This window comes from Aphanomyces astaci (assembly GCF_000520075.1).
Source record: "Aphanomyces astaci strain APO3 unplaced genomic scaffold supercont1.12, whole genome shotgun sequence".
NCBI classification, from domain to species: Eukaryota; Oomycota; class Saprolegniomycetes; order Saprolegniales; family Verrucalvaceae; genus Aphanomyces; species Aphanomyces astaci.
This window is the reverse complement of record NW_009798275.1, coordinates 841,066-855,044: the sequence shown is the minus strand read 5'-3', so window position 1 is coordinate 855,044 and position 13,979 is coordinate 841,066. Positions and strand designations below refer to the sequence as shown.

Below are 13,979 nucleotides of genomic sequence, written 5' to 3'. Positions count from 1 at the left end.
GACCATAGCACCTTCGGTAGGCGTCTGTCCACGACAAAATCGTACCTGAGGCTAAATGATGCATAGTTCTAGCCTCTTGAACAAGCTACGGCACTATATTCCGCGAAGGGCGGTGTGGGCAGGCCTTTACCTTCCGATTTGCTTGTTGTGGTTGATGTCACTTGATGCTTTTAGTATAAATATGCTGTAATCATATTGAGAGTTTTATAGCATGTACTAAACATGTATACAAGTGGCTAAATGATATATATTAAGTATACAAACTACAAGTCAAACAAAACTGCACCTTCCAAAATATGCAACACGACAGCTATTTTGGACCAGAGTAGTAATATATTTCCAAACATCTCGATTTTCTTTTTAGTATATTTTGACTAAACCTGTACATATTAATATCCAATTATTTATTAATCAAGGGTATTATAAAATATACAGGGACTGTCGTCGTCAAATTGTCTGCGAGTTGTTTTTTCAACAAGGATGCCACAAGAACGTGATGCCAAGAGACCAAGGGCATGATGACAAGCCAAGCTCATCTTTAAACCACTCCATAACCAGGTCTGCTAATGTCATCACGTGAATGGGACGGACTCTTCACAATCACTTCTACAGAGGGACAGAGATGACAGACAAGTACACGGCGCTGATCGACCAAGCGAGCTTTCAACACATGTCGGCAGAGATGAATGCATTCGACGACAAGCGCGAAGTAATCATTCGCCAATCTCGAGACATTCTCAAAGCCAGCAAGCAAGCGATCTTCTCCATGCATCGTGGGGCGCTAGACGACGCGACGGCCAAATTAGCCGAGGCAGATCGCGTGATTTCCCAATTGGCACCCCTCATTGAGGTGGATCGGTCGCTGCGGACGGGATCGTTTGCCGCTGCCATGGAGGAATATGCCGAAGCTCAATGTTTCCTGCACTTCCTCGAGCATGGCACCCTCATGTCCATCGACAAGCTCCATTCTGTCGAGCGCGAAGAGTACTTGTCGGGCGTCGTCGACTTTACGGGGGAAGTGGGTCGATACGCCGTAGCTCAGGCCACCAAGCGCGACGTGGCCCAGGTTGAAGCATGTCGTGACATTGTCGAAGCCATTTCTGGCGAGGTACTTCTATAGCCATTATCATAACCACTGACATGTATGGGATCAAACAGTTGATTCAGTTCAGTTTCCGCAACGGACCACTGCGGAAAAAGTACGACTCGCTCAAGTACAACCTCAAAAAGCTCGAGGTACTTGTTCGTAATGTGTGGGCACTAAATAGTGACATTTACTCTGGTAGAATACGCTGTACGAGCTGTCGCTTGTGCCATCTGGAGGACGACCGTTCGAGTTGAAAGCGGACGAGCCATTGCCACCTGGTGCCAACGACGACTTGATCCAATGACCACTTTCATAACTAGTAAATCCATCGATTCTTTGAAGTGTGTATATTTGGAATCACACTAATTTCTGGCACACACACTAATTTGATGTTGAGGAGGATGGTGGTTTCCTGCAATCTGATTGGCTCAATTCTTCTGCATTCCCCTTTCACTTCATTCGTCTTGTTGGTCGATGTCTTCGTCGTCGCACTCGCCATCGTACATAGCAAAAGATGTATGGGAGAGCACGCAGAGGACGCCGCGCATGCCGTTGGCGGCCAGCGCCACCACCGTCGACCCCACCTCCCTCGTCCGCACCGCCTCATCCGTTGGCGCCGCATCCTAAACATATCTTGTTATAGTGTCTATATGAACACCACAGTTACCTCATGAGGCGGCGGACGTTGGTGCTTTGAAGAGTCTTCCATCGGTACGAGTTGCAAGTACGCTACATACATGTAAATCCAATCACGCATCCCATCATGAAGATGGAGTACCTTGGTCGCCATTGGACACGACGACAGCCACGCGCGGCGGACACGACTCTCGAATGTACATGCTAGCTTGCACCTAGATTGAGCCAAGCACACTATTACACGCCCATGTTGTATGCAAATGTGTGTCGTCAAAGCAGGCAGTAAGTACGGGTACGTACGTACCACATGAAAGGGCGGGGCGATCGATGGGGTCGTCCACATGTCCCACGTCGTTGTATCGTACACATGAACGTCGGCCAAGTGCTTTTGAAAGCAGAGCGTCCACTGCGGACCAAACAAAACGCTCGAGTGTGGCAACGACGCTTGTCGGACAAGTGTACATATTGGCGGTGACGACGTCGACTTGGCCAAGAGACGTGTCCACTGCATGACCACACGTGTGTTTGCATCGCCTATTCCGTCAATCAACTAGACACAAACGACTCTCAATTTGTAATTCCAAGACTGACGTAAACAAGAACGACGTACCGACGGCATGGGGTTGCCAAATGTCAGCTCCATGTCGTTTGGATGGGCTTTGCGATGGGCTACGGCCACATGGTACGCATGATCGAGGAACCGAGCGAGGCGCTGCGTGTCCACGGGGTTACTCGATCCAAGCCGTGTCTTGTCTACGAATCTCTCCATCATCTTTATTGAAAGGGAGTCGGCCTACTCGTCACGCTAGCGCTTGTGTGGGCAATCCAGTCCAGGAACAGCCCCATGTTCACGGCCGTGTCGCGCACTGCGCGCTGCATGCGGTTCAATTGCAGCAGAAACCCCTCCGTGGCCTCGATAAAGTCGGACAGCGCCGACGTAGACATCCCGATCGACTAATAATAAACTCACTAACACTTTCGACATCTTCGTTCATATACCTCCAATGACTGGTACGAACGAGCCAAGCCGCGCAACTCAGTCAGTCGAAACAGAACGGCCGACGCCCCCGTGACAGCATGTTCATGCAGCTATGACGTTATCAGCATGATGAGATAGAACGACTCCATGTGACATCGCGTTCCGTACCAACGTGTCGACGGCGTCACAGCCGTGGGCAAACGTCTTTTGCATTTTTTGAATACTCTGTCACATAATTATGAGTCGTGGAGAACGAAGGGGCGATACTGTATCATATACCTGGGCTTGCAAATACTGCGACAGAAACAGCTCCAACGCTGGGTAGCACAACCCACTGCACAACAGAGTGTACATGTGCATCTACAGCCACTCGATATATCTATCACAAGAGGCCTAGCCAACACATAGAGTACCTGAGGCACTTGGTGGCAGCCGTACTTGGCGTACTCGCCAGGCAGCAACCGAAATTTGGCTTCAAATAGTCGCACGCCGTTGCCCCACTACAATTCAAGCAATATTGAAATATATATATATATATGGAAACATTACCTCTGTTTTGAGCTGCTTGAGCGCTGACGTGATCATGGCCCAGAGGCTTTGAATTTCTCGGATGTGATGGGCCACGACAAAGAGGATTTCCTTGGAGGTGCTGGTGGGAAGGCGGTAGCTGACGACTTGGCCGGTTATGGTGGCCACATGCACGCGAGAAAGGTCTTGGAGCACGTAGAGGTGCTGTATGTTGGTGACGGAAGTGTCGACGCGGGCCAGACACACATTGCCCCACAAGTGCACGAGGATGGTGCCGTGCGTGTCGGCCGACGCGAGGACATGGTGGTGCTCGTCGGGAATGGGCGAAATGGGAGTGTACGTGGTCGACGTGTCCGAGAAGGACGAGGGAGGGTTCATGACGTACGACGGCGTGCGATCCTTCATCTTGGACGAGTTGCAGTCTGTGATGCTATACATGATATGAGCACATAAGAAGACACGTCACGAGTGAGAGAGATACTTTGTCCACGCTAACGCGGCGATTGGGTGGACGTGGTGGTAGCTGCTCACGTTTTCAAAGGACTGCCAAGTCGAGTCGTCCGACTCGGCCTCGATGTCATGCAAGTGCACTTGTCCATCTCGCCGTCCGATAGCTAATGTCCTGCCTATCACGACAGCGTTTGTATCCCAGAGCGTATAATGCGCACCACTTACCACATGGACGCCACGCAACATGCGTCACTTGTGAAGCCGTGTCGGATGGCTGTATGTGCAGCAGTTTTTTCCACTCCACTGATTGCTACACACATTGATTTGGGGTTGGGTGCAACCAGGGATGGAAGTCGTACGTAAACCAGCACATGGTGCTCCGTGGTGATGATCGCAACAATGTCCATGGTTGGGCAGCAGTAGACATTTGATGCGCTGATGCCCTTGCATTCTCGCATCAGCGAGAAGCTTGTCATGGTCAAGCGTTTTCTGTGAACGACAACGCTATCCGGATGAGAATGACCGACATTCCACCATCCGGATATTGGGACTTTTAGTAATACAGTACTGTATCACATTGTATAATCTCATCACTCGATTTGCTGATGTAAGCTCTAGTACATTTCCCCGCGTAGGAGCAGCTTGGGCACATGCTGTACGACGGCGCCTTCATGTGGACACAAGTGCGGAAAGATGAGCAATCTGCCGCGACGAGGCTGGACTGCAGCCAACACATTGTGGTCGTGGGCGTTGGTCGAGGTGAGGAGGTTGGTCTGTCCGCCGCTGGCGCACGTAGTGAGGTAAATGATAAATGTCTTGGTCGATGTCACACCCTGCAAGTCGGTGCGGGACAGGTCCACGTGGGCGGGCAAACTGCCGCCGACGTCAGTGTAATGGAGGAAGCGCATGTTGGGGAACACGGCGCGGCCGCACGCGCGGCGGACTCCGTCGAGCACCCACCCCAATGAATCGCAAAAGTACGACCGATTCGAACACGATTCCTTCTCCTTGGGGGCCACGGGGAGGGTCCCGTGCAGCGCGTCGAGTCGCGCCAAGAAGTCGTCGGGAAAGGCATTGTCAAAGTACCCGCTGCCAGCCCCGGGGTGCGCCGACGCGGACGGAATCAGCTCGACAAAGCGGGAGTCATGGTGGGTTGGAGGATGCAGGTGTTCCAAACCATTGGCCACCACACCTTCTTGACCCTCATGATGATCTTGACATGGCAAGATCATGTTTGCTTGATATAGACTACAGTACGAATAAACACATTGGATAGGTGGTCAAAACGGTATCGGAATCGTACATTGAAGCGATGGCATGGTGACCATGACGCAGTGCGCATTGTGATGGCAACGTGCCGGCGTTGTCGGCCAAGTCGGCCGCCGCGCCGGACGCGAGCAGGGCCTCCACACACCCCAAGTCACCCGTCCATGCCGCCATGAACAAGCATGTTTGGCCGTATTCGTTGCGGCAGTTGACATCTACCCCCACATGCACCAGTGCTCGGAGTCGGCCGGCATTCCTCGCGACGACAGCCTTGAACATCTCGGCGTCGCGCTGTTTGGGCGTGAGGCCGACGTACAATTGCAATGCGCGCCACAGCGGCAGAGGTTCCACGGTGGGTTTCACGTTCTTGTGGCCTTTGGGGGGGATGTGGGACAGGCGCAAGTACGCATCGAGTGACGCTTGGGCGATGGTGGATGGCGCATCGGCGGTTGGCGGCGGGCGCGGAGGACACGTGGACGCGGCATTCTCGATGTCGACATGGCAATGCGGGCATGTCAAGTCCTGGTCGATGCGGAGGAGAGAGAAGTGGGCCCAGAAACAGCCTTGGCAGATGGGATGGCGGCAAGGTGACAGCTGCACGACGTGGTTGGAATCGTCGCTACAATGGACACATGCGCTTCCGTGGCGTTGACTTATCGACAAAGCGAGGAGCGAGATGATCCAAACGATGTACTGGATGGGATATCGAAGCAACATGGCCCTGGACTCGGGATGGATGACCAGGCCGCTTTGGCAGTCGTACGAGGGATCGGCGCCAGCATACAACAACGACAGACACACCTGCGGCGAGTGGACGGCGGCGTAACCAAGCAGCGACATCGAAGTCGCGTTGTCCATGGACACCCCGCAAGGTACGTTAAGGTTGTACTTGGACAGCTTCATCACGCCAAACCCTACCAGCCAGGGGTGAGAAGGCATGACGACAGTTCGTCAATGATAAATGCCATGTACTTGCTAGGCACTTGTTGTCAATATGACCCACATAGGCTGCGATCTCTTCATGGGAGAGCTCCTCCCGGGACATAATGGAGTTGTTGTTGATCTTGTAGAAGGTTCGGATGCGCTCGTTGCGCCGCTTGCTCTGCCGGCCTTTGGCCTTGCCGTCCCCACCAGCTTCCATGTTGATGGCGCTTGGTTTTCGTTTGGCCAATGGTGGCTGTTGGCGGTTATTTGACATGGACGAATCAAATCACTTCATTGGATTTAATTTTAGCCAATCCAATGTCAAGATTGTTTTGCAATTCCAACGATATACCAACTCCCTGGATTTATGGCTACGGTGGAGGAGAAGGCGGTGCACAGTCATGGCGCCAAAGTAGACAAGGAATCGGCGTCCGACGATGCCGATTCCTACTCGGAAAGTGGATCTGGAGATGACGATGATGCATCAAGCGCCGATGGTGACGAAAATACAGAGACGTCCCTTCCCTCGACGTCCAAAGTGAAGGACGAGGACGACGAGGTGTTGTCCGCCGAAGACAAAGCGGCGCGAGAAGCGTTAATCCGTGAAGAAGAAGAAGCCCTAAAGAAGCAAAAGGAGAGTCAGGCCAAAGCCCTGGAAGCCTTGCGCGAGCAAGAGCAGGAATCGCCCGCAAAGGCGGCCAAGGCGACACCGGATCGACGACTGCAATTTCTCATGGCGCAGGTATACCCTGTACTTCATCCAAGAACCCTTATCTCCCCCCCTGAAAATTCATTGTCCCTTCCGTGTCATGACGCTAGTCGGACGTGTTCACGTCGTTCCTCATGGGCGGGAGCTCTGCGGTGGGCAAAGCGATGAACAAGAAGAACGCCCGCGATGTCAAGTCCGAAGGCGACAACAATCGGCGATCTATCAAGAAAGGCGGGGACGACGACGACCAAGCGGCGATCTTGGCGGAAGACGAGTCCCGCTTCACGCGTCTGGACAAACAACCGTCAAACATTGCGTTTGGCACGATGAAGCCATACCAGCTGGAAGGGTTGAACTGGATGATCCGTCTCCACGATTGCGGCGTGAACGGCATCTTGGCCGACGAAATGGGGTTGGGCAAGACGTTGCAGAGCATTTCGTTGCTCGCGTACTTGCGCGAATCGAGAGGTACTTGCTCTAGAACGACAGGACAAACACCAACAGCACGTGGTTGTAGCGTTGAAGGGCCCGCACATGATCATCGTGCCCAAGTCCACGGTGGGCAACTGGATGCGCGAACTCGGCCGGTGGTGTCCGTCCATCCGCGCGTTCAAGTTTATGGGCGACAAGGAACAGCGCAACGTACTGCGCGAGTCGATCAAGACTGTCAAGTGGGATGTGTGTGTGCTGTCGTACGAGGTGGCCATCATGGAGAAGCCGACGCTCAAAAAGTTCAAGTGGAAGTACATGCTCATCGACGAAGCGCACCGCATCAAGAATGAAAACTCGAAATTGTCCCAAGTCGTGCGCGAGTTTGACGTGGAGCATCGGTTGCTCATCACGGGCACGCCGTTGCAGAACAACTTGCACGAGCTGTGGGCCCTGCTCAACTTTCTCCTCCCCGGTACGTTTGTCCATAGTATATATATATATATATATTGTCGTTTTACCCAAAATTTGGACGACTTTTGTGCGAATTCTTTGCCAAATCGATCGATATCTTTGTTCTGACTTAAGAACGTTCAGTCATTGTGGTCCAAGAGTGGCTTTGATTGGCCACTTGATTCGTTGATTCGTAGTCTGGCTTTTGATTGGTCGATCGATTGTCTGTCGATTTGGCGATTCCTCACTCCAATTTCGAATCCACTTGAGAATATTATATAGCGATTGTTTATTGCCATGTGAGGACCCAAGCTTGGAAATGTTGTAACTCCCCAATTTACACTTTAGTATTCATTGGACGGGTCGCATAACACTATTTCGTGTCATACACCAATTACTACGTGTTCGTATATGGAACACTATTTCGTGTCTTACACCAAATAAGACGTGGAAGTATATGTAACACTATTTCATGTCATATACCGATTACACTATTTTGAGTCATACACCAATTACTACGTGGCAGTAAATGTAACACTATTTCGTGTCTTACACCAAATACTACGTGTGAAGTATGGTCGCGTATGAAGCCCATAACACTACTATCGTGTCATACACTAATGACGGGTTCAGAATGGTCGTTTTTCTACCACCTGATTGGCTAAAATTGTACCCCCTATAAGCCAACCAAAATCACTCGGGTTAGATGTGTTTACGGCGAGTGAGGATTTTGACTCGTGGTTCAACGTGGACGGGGAAGCCGGCCATGAAAACGTCATCAAGAAGCTGCACACGGTGCTCCGGCCGTTCCTCCTCCGCCGCCTCAAGACGGACGTCGAGCACTCGCTGCCCCCCAAGACCGAGACCAAGCTGTACGTGGGTCTGTCCGAGATGCAGCGCGAGTGGTACACGCGGGTCCTCCACCGCGACGCCGCGCACTTGAACTCGATCGGCGGGTCGGATCGCGTCCGACTGCTCAACATTCTCATGCAGCTGCGCAAGGTGTGCAACCACCCGTACCTGTTTGACGGCGCCGAGCCAGGTCCGCCGTTCGTCGAAGGCGCGCACTTGTGGGAAAACTGCGGCAAACTCGTGTTGCTGCACAAGTTGCTGCCCCGGCTCAAGGCGCAGGGGTCGCGCGTGCTCATCTTTTGCCAGATGACGTCCATGCTAAACATCCTGGAAGACTACTTGCGGTTCCATCACCACGAATACTGCCGGCTGGACGGATCCACGCAGGGAGAGCTCCGCGACGAGTACATGGACGTGTTCAATGCGCCCAACTCGACCAAGTTTGCGTTTCTGCTCAGCACACGCGCCGGCGGACTCGGCATCAACCTCGCGACGGCAGACATTGTGATCCTATACGACTCGGACTGGAACCCGCAGGTGGATCTGCAAGCGATGGACCGCGCGCATCGCATCGGGCAGACCAAACCGGTCCGGGTGTTTCGGTTCATCACGGATGGCACGGTCGAGGAGAAGATTGTCGAGCGCGCCGAGCGCAAGCTGTACCTGGACGCAGCCATCATCCAGCAGGGCCGCCTGGCGCAGCAGAATCGCAAGCTGGGCAAAGACGAGCTCATGACGATGGTTCGGTTTGGCGCCGACGAAATCTTCAACGCCAAGGGGAGCATGATCACGGAGGACGACATCGACGCGATCTTGGCCAAGGGCGAGGAGCGCACGGAAGGCATGAAGGCGAAAATCAACGACGACATGCAGCACAACCTCAAGAACTTTAGCTTGTCGTCCGTGTCGAGTTTGTACGAGTTTGAAGGCGAAAAGTTCGCCAAGGATGCGGCCGAGGCCGGCGGCGTCATGCCGCCCACGTTCATCGCGCTGCCGGCGCGCCAGCGCAAGACCAACTACGACGTGGACGAGTACTACCGCCAGCAAACGGGCCAGGTCAAGCCCAAGAAGGCCAAAAAGTCGGACGACGACTTGCGCCCCAAGGTTGCGGTCGTGCACGACTTTCAGTTCTATGACAAGGACAAGATGGTGCCGCTGCTCCAAGCGCAGCTGGACGTTGAGTTTCAGCGAAAGGAACAGGTCAAGCTGATCAAGGAAGCCAAGGGCGGCAAGGTCGACGGCGACGATGCAACGCTCCAGCGGCTCGAGGCGGAGCTGGACGCGATGGACATGACCGCGGCGGACCGCGCCGCGCTGGACGCGCTGGAGCGCGACGGGTTTGGCGACTGGAGCCGACGGGACCTCAAGCAGTTTGTCGCGAGCTGCGAAAAGTTTGGCCGGCAGGACAAGGACCAGATCTGCGCCGACACGGCGGCCGCCGTCGGCAAGGACGTGGCGCGCGTGGCCGAGTACTACGATGTGTTCTGGGCACGAGGACCGGATGAACTGGATGAATGGGCCAAGTTTGTGGACCGCATCGAGAAGGGCGAAAAGCGGCTCACGCGGAACCAAGCGGTCAAGGAAGCGTTGGCGGCCAAGGTACCCAATCAACCCAATCATAGATGGAGAAAGATGACGGAAGATGATCATGTGTGTCTAGTGCGCATTGTACAGAAACCCGTGGCGCGACATGAAGCTGCAGTACCCCGGCGGATACAAGAGCAAGGGGTTCACGCACGAAGAAGACGTGTTCCTTGTGTGCATGATGCACCAGCACGGGTTTGAGTGGAATGCGATCAAGGACGACATTCGCAAGGCATGGCAGTTCCGCTTTGACTGGTTCTTCAAGTCGCGCACGATCGTGGAGCTCCAAAAGCGCGGCGAGTTCCTCACCAAGTTAATCGAAAAGGAGAACGAGGAGACCGCGAGCAAGGCCGCCACGGAGGACGAGACGCTGTCGGCCAAGGCGACCAAGAAGCACAAGAGCTCGAGCAGCGGCGGCGGCGGGAGCAGTAGCAAGAAGCGGTCGCGCCCGTCGTCGTCGTCCTCTAGTAGTTCCAAGCGACGAAAGTCCAAAGGTTAAACCAACATGCTTCCTCCTACATAACGAATCGACGAACACGACAACCTTTCTGCATGCTTGCAACACGCACACTTGTCCATGGAGGTGGCCCGCCGGCCGCGCTTGGCGCCACACGTTCGGGATATCCGGATACGAAACGACCTCGGGTATCCGGATACCACCACTTTCTTGTGCCTTGACACGATGACGTCGAGAGAAGAGAGCGGCCCGGGCTCGTTGGGGTTCTTCACGGGGGTGTCCGTGGATGACAAGAAGTACGAGTCCCTGCTGGAAGACCTCCGTGCGCACGATCTCTTGGGACCTGCGGACGACATTGCCTACGATGCATATGGCAGCGGGCTGTCTGGACGGACTTCGTCGTCGCTGTTGCTGCATGACAATTTGTCTGCGATTTTCAGTGGCAATGTCCCCAAGGACTGCAAGTCGCCGACATACCCACCCCCCCGTCATGTCGTACCAACTTCGACTGCTGCCCGCGCCCCACCTCCGGGTTTCGCGTCTGCCCCCGTCGGCAACGCCCCGACCCAAGCCGATCTCGAATGGGCGCGGAGCCAGCAAGAGTTTGCGTTGTTGCGTGGGGATTTCTCTCGCAAAGCCACCCCCAATGCCGTTGATACCTTGAACACGCAGCAAGCGTACTTGTACTCCGAAGAAGACGAGGACGACGATGCGCTCTTGGACAACTTGACGATCCAGGACCTGGGCTTGGACGACGACGACGACAAGCAACGAGGTGGTGCCCCTCCCCTTCCTTCTTCGTTGCCGCCTCCGCCATCGATTCCCCCTGGCTTGCATCCTCCGTCGCCGCCGCAGTTGCCACCGCAAAGCGCGCCATACCCGCCTCAACAGCCGCATCCATCGTATGCAGGAGTGCCTCCTCCAGGAAACTACCCGCCACCGCCACCACCTCCAGGACACTACTACGTCCAACCCCCGCCGCATCTCCAGCATCATCATCATCCCCAAGGCCCTCCCGGCGGCTTCCACGGCCCGCCGCACCTTTTGTACCACGGGCCGTCGCCGCATGCGATCATGAACGAAAAGATCTTCAAAGTCATGAACCCTCGCGACGTGCAGTTTGTGGTCCAGCAACAGCTCAAGCAGATTCGATCGAGCGATCCGTTCAGCGACGACTATTACTTTCACAACTACCACGTGGTCTGTTGTCTACCATCACATCTTTTCTCAATGTGGTTTCGTGTAGAAACGGGAACGATCGGGGTCGGTGCCGCCCGTCGCGGGCGCCGCGCTGCCGCTGCCGTCGTGGAAGCTAGAGCATGTCAAGGCATTCGACCCGCGCGATGTATCGCGGGCGACCAAGTCGCGCGAATGGGAATCGGACAACCACGTGTTGGGGCGCACGGCCAAGTCGAGTTTGTACCGACCTCGCGAGATGCTACACCTGGACGACAGCAAGGACGGGGTGTGTGACGTGGCGCTGTCTCGATCGACCACGCCGGCTACGTCCGTGTTCCTCAACGAGTCGTGGTCGAAGCGCCAGCGCATCAACGAAGGCTTGGTGCATCTGCTGGCCCTTCAGGACGCCCGACACATTCTGGACGCGCGCCGCATCAACGTGGCCCAGTTCCACCAACTCGACCCGGCCCAGATGGACCCATCACTCGTGGACCTCCGCAATAAGACGACCACTCTGCTGCTCGAGCTCGCCAGTGTGCTGGGCGTGACCAACCCCCAGCAACCGGCCGACGGCTTTGACCGACCGGCGCTGGACGGCATCCTCGCGGTTTCCAAGGGAAACAAGCTGGTCTGCCGCGCGCTGCCGCTGCTGCACCCGTCGGCGCGCTTTGTCCTGTTTCCGCAGTTGGTGCACTACCTGTTGGTGCAGTCGATCCACTCGACAGAGGACCAAGACCGCCTCGCCCAGACTCTAGTGGTGGCCCTGCTGTATCAGCAGCCGTCCCCACCCGCGGACGTGCTCGCCGAGTCGATTCAACTGGCCTTGGCAACCCAAACCCTGCAGTCGCTGTCGTTGGTGCTGCACAACCGGGTCTCTGGTGTCCATAACCTGTGACTGGGTTATCTGACTGGATTGCTTGGATAGGCGCGTGCCGAGCTCTTGCAAGCGTTGCTGCAAAAAGGCGGCGCCGTGTGCGCGACGGCCGCCGACGACGTCAAAGCGAAATGGTACGAAGTTGTTGTGGGCTGTGGATGATGTGGAAATAAACTCATGTGATGACAGGCTCAAGTACCAAGACGTGTTTGTGGCCCTGGCGTCGCGCATCAAAGAAACCACGCAACCTTAGAACACTCTGTACATCATCTGACTAGGATATACAGTACTCGACAGCGGACAATATCGCTTGTTCAGACTATAGTTGTAGTATACATAGTATATTAATACTGCCTACTTCATACGTACAGTACAGCGGGTACATCCTGGTATAATATATACTAGTATACTACTTCGAAGTACTTCGAAGTACACAACACGGTTACACTATTTGAACAGTTGAAAGCTGGGATTCGGTGGGCACAACCAGCGGCAAGCAAACGCGCTCGAGTTTGCAGCAGCACGTGAGTGTCGTCACGAGAATCCCCAGCACGAACAGCATCATGCGAAGGTGGTGAACGGCGGAGACGAGGCCGGGCGAGCATTGCGCCGGACTGGCGGCGTCGGTCCGGATCCAGATCGTGCCGACGGTGGCCCACGCCACACTCGCGATGCCGTGGCCGAGTAGCAGGCACGCCAAGTACGACGCTGTCGAGTGCGGATGGAGGTAGCACCACAGCGCCAGGCCCAGAATGAACCCAAACAAACCGCTTGAGACGATCAAAAATAGCACGAACGGCTCGCGGCAGCCGGAGCTCTGGTCGCGGTTGGAGTAGACGACCGCCAGAATCACCGCCACGACAACCAACGCACCAAACGGCAGAGTCGCGAGGGCTCGTCGGGTGCTATGGGATACGTTGGCGCATCGCAAGGCAGCGAGCACCCCGGACGTTTTCTAACATGGGATACACAGTACATAGAGTATTCGATTTTTTGACGATTAGTTGGTGATGGACAACATACCGAGCCTGGGGCGGAAACGTTGCGCACGACATAATGCACCAATATGCCCATCAACGGAACGCACACAGTGACAAACAGACACGAGGTCGCGATGGTCAGCGCAAACAGCGTCGGGTTGGCCTGGGCGCACCCTTTGTGCGCTCCAAGAATGGCCCCGACGATGCCAACCACGATAGTTGCAAAGCAATGCAGAATGGCCAACACGGGCATGGCAGGTGGCTGTGTATGTGACACGTAGGCGACAAGACCCACGACAAACCACGTGGCAGTGAGACCGCCACTTGCGACAAGGTAATACCGGGTCTCAACAGGGCAACTCAAGGTTGCAGACGATATGGCAGGGTGGACCAGTGGGTCCGTAAACATGGGATGAAGACTCACGGTTAGACACGCACAAGATACCACGGCCAATATAAGCAGCCCCAAGATAGCAAAGCCGTGGTGGAGCCATCGCCGACGCTGTGGAAGAGACCCACTGCGCTTCCGAAGAGACGACCGACGCTCCATCATAAAACAGTATCTCGCGTGGGATTACAGCAATTGCCTTTG

The 13,979-nt window shown here is 54.9% G+C and overlaps 6 protein-coding genes across 8 annotated transcripts; 3 read left to right on the top strand and 3 right to left on the bottom strand.

Annotated features, from left to right (window-relative positions):
* The first annotated feature begins 454 nt into the window (after window positions 1-454).
* Window positions 455-1,457, top strand: H257_06339 (hypothetical protein). Of its 3 annotated transcripts, none has more exons than XM_009831529.1 (4): window positions 455-558; window positions 613-1,108; window positions 1,168-1,236; window positions 1,287-1,457. In XM_009831529.1, the coding sequence occupies exons 1-4, from the start codon at window positions 497-499 to the stop codon at window positions 1,389-1,391; spliced, it is 732 nt and encodes a 243-aa protein (XP_009829831.1). In that variant the 5' UTR covers window positions 455-496; the 3' UTR covers window positions 1,392-1,457. The 3 variants fall into 3 exon arrangements, with proteins under 3 accessions (XP_009829831.1, XP_009829830.1, XP_009829832.1); XM_009831528.1 differs by having other exon boundaries at window positions 1,159-1,236; XM_009831530.1 differs by having other exon boundaries at window positions 613-1,236.
* H257_06338 (hypothetical protein) lies at window positions 1,422-4,158 on the bottom strand (the record flags this gene model as incomplete). Its single annotated transcript, XM_009831527.1, has 14 exons — window positions 1,422-1,710; window positions 1,755-1,816; window positions 1,866-1,938; window positions 2,028-2,273; window positions 2,334-2,476; window positions 2,521-2,677; window positions 2,723-2,812; window positions 2,871-2,927; window positions 2,982-3,062; window positions 3,116-3,202; window positions 3,252-3,660; window positions 3,712-3,856; window positions 3,906-3,990; window positions 4,040-4,158. Coding segments are annotated over 14 exons (1,922 nt in total), but the record flags the coding sequence as incomplete, so codon positions are not given.
* Window positions 4,159-4,247: 89 nt separating this feature from the next.
* On the bottom strand, window positions 4,248-6,147 carry H257_06337 (hypothetical protein). Its single transcript, XM_009831526.1, has 3 exons — window positions 5,919-6,147; window positions 4,984-5,860; window positions 4,248-4,928 (listed from the first exon to the last, which is right to left on the bottom strand). The coding sequence occupies exons 1-3, from the start codon at window positions 6,142-6,144 to the stop codon at window positions 4,295-4,297; spliced, it is 1,737 nt and encodes a 578-aa protein (XP_009829828.1). The 5' UTR covers window positions 6,145-6,147; the 3' UTR covers window positions 4,248-4,294.
* A 43-nt stretch (window positions 6,148-6,190) lies between these two features.
* On the top strand, window positions 6,191-10,450 carry H257_06336 (hypothetical protein). Its single transcript, XM_009831525.1, has 5 exons — window positions 6,191-6,612; window positions 6,690-7,047; window positions 7,097-7,483; window positions 8,168-9,912; window positions 9,974-10,450. Exons 1-5 carry the CDS (start codon window positions 6,238-6,240, stop codon window positions 10,394-10,396), a joined length of 3,288 nt encoding a protein of 1,095 aa, XP_009829827.1. The 5' UTR covers window positions 6,191-6,237; the 3' UTR covers window positions 10,397-10,450.
* Window positions 10,451-10,566: 116 nt separating this feature from the next.
* Window positions 10,567-12,997, top strand: H257_06335 (hypothetical protein). The gene is made up of 4 exons (XM_009831524.1): window positions 10,567-11,554; window positions 11,601-12,404; window positions 12,459-12,541; window positions 12,597-12,997. The coding sequence occupies exons 1-4, from the start codon at window positions 10,580-10,582 to the stop codon at window positions 12,658-12,660; spliced, it is 1,926 nt and encodes a 641-aa protein (XP_009829826.1). The 5' UTR covers window positions 10,567-10,579; the 3' UTR covers window positions 12,661-12,997.
* On the bottom strand, window positions 12,850-13,937 carry H257_06334 (hypothetical protein; the record flags this gene model as incomplete). Its single annotated transcript, XM_009831523.1, has 2 exons — window positions 12,850-13,362; window positions 13,431-13,937. 2 exons carry the CDS (start codon window positions 13,935-13,937, stop codon window positions 12,850-12,852), a joined length of 1,020 nt encoding a protein of 339 aa, XP_009829825.1.
* Window positions 13,938-13,979: the final 42 nt, after the last annotated feature.

What these genes read in the sequence shown, in the direction of transcription:
- H257_06339 (XM_009831528.1), top strand. Translation starts at nt 497, where the DNA reads ATGCCAAGAGACCAAGGGCATGATGACAAGCCAAGCTCATCTTTAAAC. An exon ending in TTAAACCACTCCATAACCAG is followed by an intron (nt 559 to 612) that starts GTCTGCTAATGT and finishes TCACTTCTACAG; the next exon opens with AGGGACAGAGATGACAGACA. An exon ending in TCGAAGCCATTTCTGGCGAG is followed by an intron (nt 1,109 to 1,158) that starts GTACTTCTATAG and finishes GGGATCAAACAG; the next exon opens with TTGATTCAGTTCAGTTTCCG.
- H257_06337 (XM_009831526.1), bottom strand. Translation starts at nt 6,144, where the DNA reads ATGTCAAATAACCGCCAACAGCCACCATTGGCCAAACGAAAACCAAGC. An exon ending in TGACAACAAGTGCCTAGCAA is followed by an intron (nt 5,861 to 5,918) that starts GTACATGGCATT and finishes CCTGGCTGGTAG; the next exon opens with GGTTTGGCGTGATGAAGCTG. An exon ending in CACCATGCCATCGCTTCAAT is followed by an intron (nt 4,929 to 4,983) that starts GTACGATTCCGA and finishes TTCGTACTGTAG; the next exon opens with TCTATATCAAGCAAACATGA.
- H257_06336 (XM_009831525.1), top strand. Translation starts at nt 6,238, where the DNA reads ATGGCTACGGTGGAGGAGAAGGCGGTGCACAGTCATGGCGCCAAAGTA. An exon ending in GTACTTGCGCGAATCGAGAG is followed by an intron (nt 7,048 to 7,096) that starts GTACTTGCTCTA and finishes ACGTGGTTGTAG; the next exon opens with CGTTGAAGGGCCCGCACATG. An exon ending in AGGAAGCGTTGGCGGCCAAG is followed by an intron (nt 9,913 to 9,973) that starts GTACCCAATCAA and finishes ATGTGTGTCTAG; the next exon opens with TGCGCATTGTACAGAAACCC.
- H257_06335 (XM_009831524.1), top strand. Translation starts at nt 10,580, where the DNA reads ATGACGTCGAGAGAAGAGAGCGGCCCGGGCTCGTTGGGGTTCTTCACG. An exon ending in CGTTGGTGCTGCACAACCGG is followed by an intron (nt 12,405 to 12,458) that starts GTCTCTGGTGTC and finishes TTGCTTGGATAG; the next exon opens with GCGCGTGCCGAGCTCTTGCA. An exon ending in GACGACGTCAAAGCGAAATG is followed by an intron (nt 12,542 to 12,596) that starts GTACGAAGTTGT and finishes ATGTGATGACAG; the next exon opens with GCTCAAGTACCAAGACGTGT.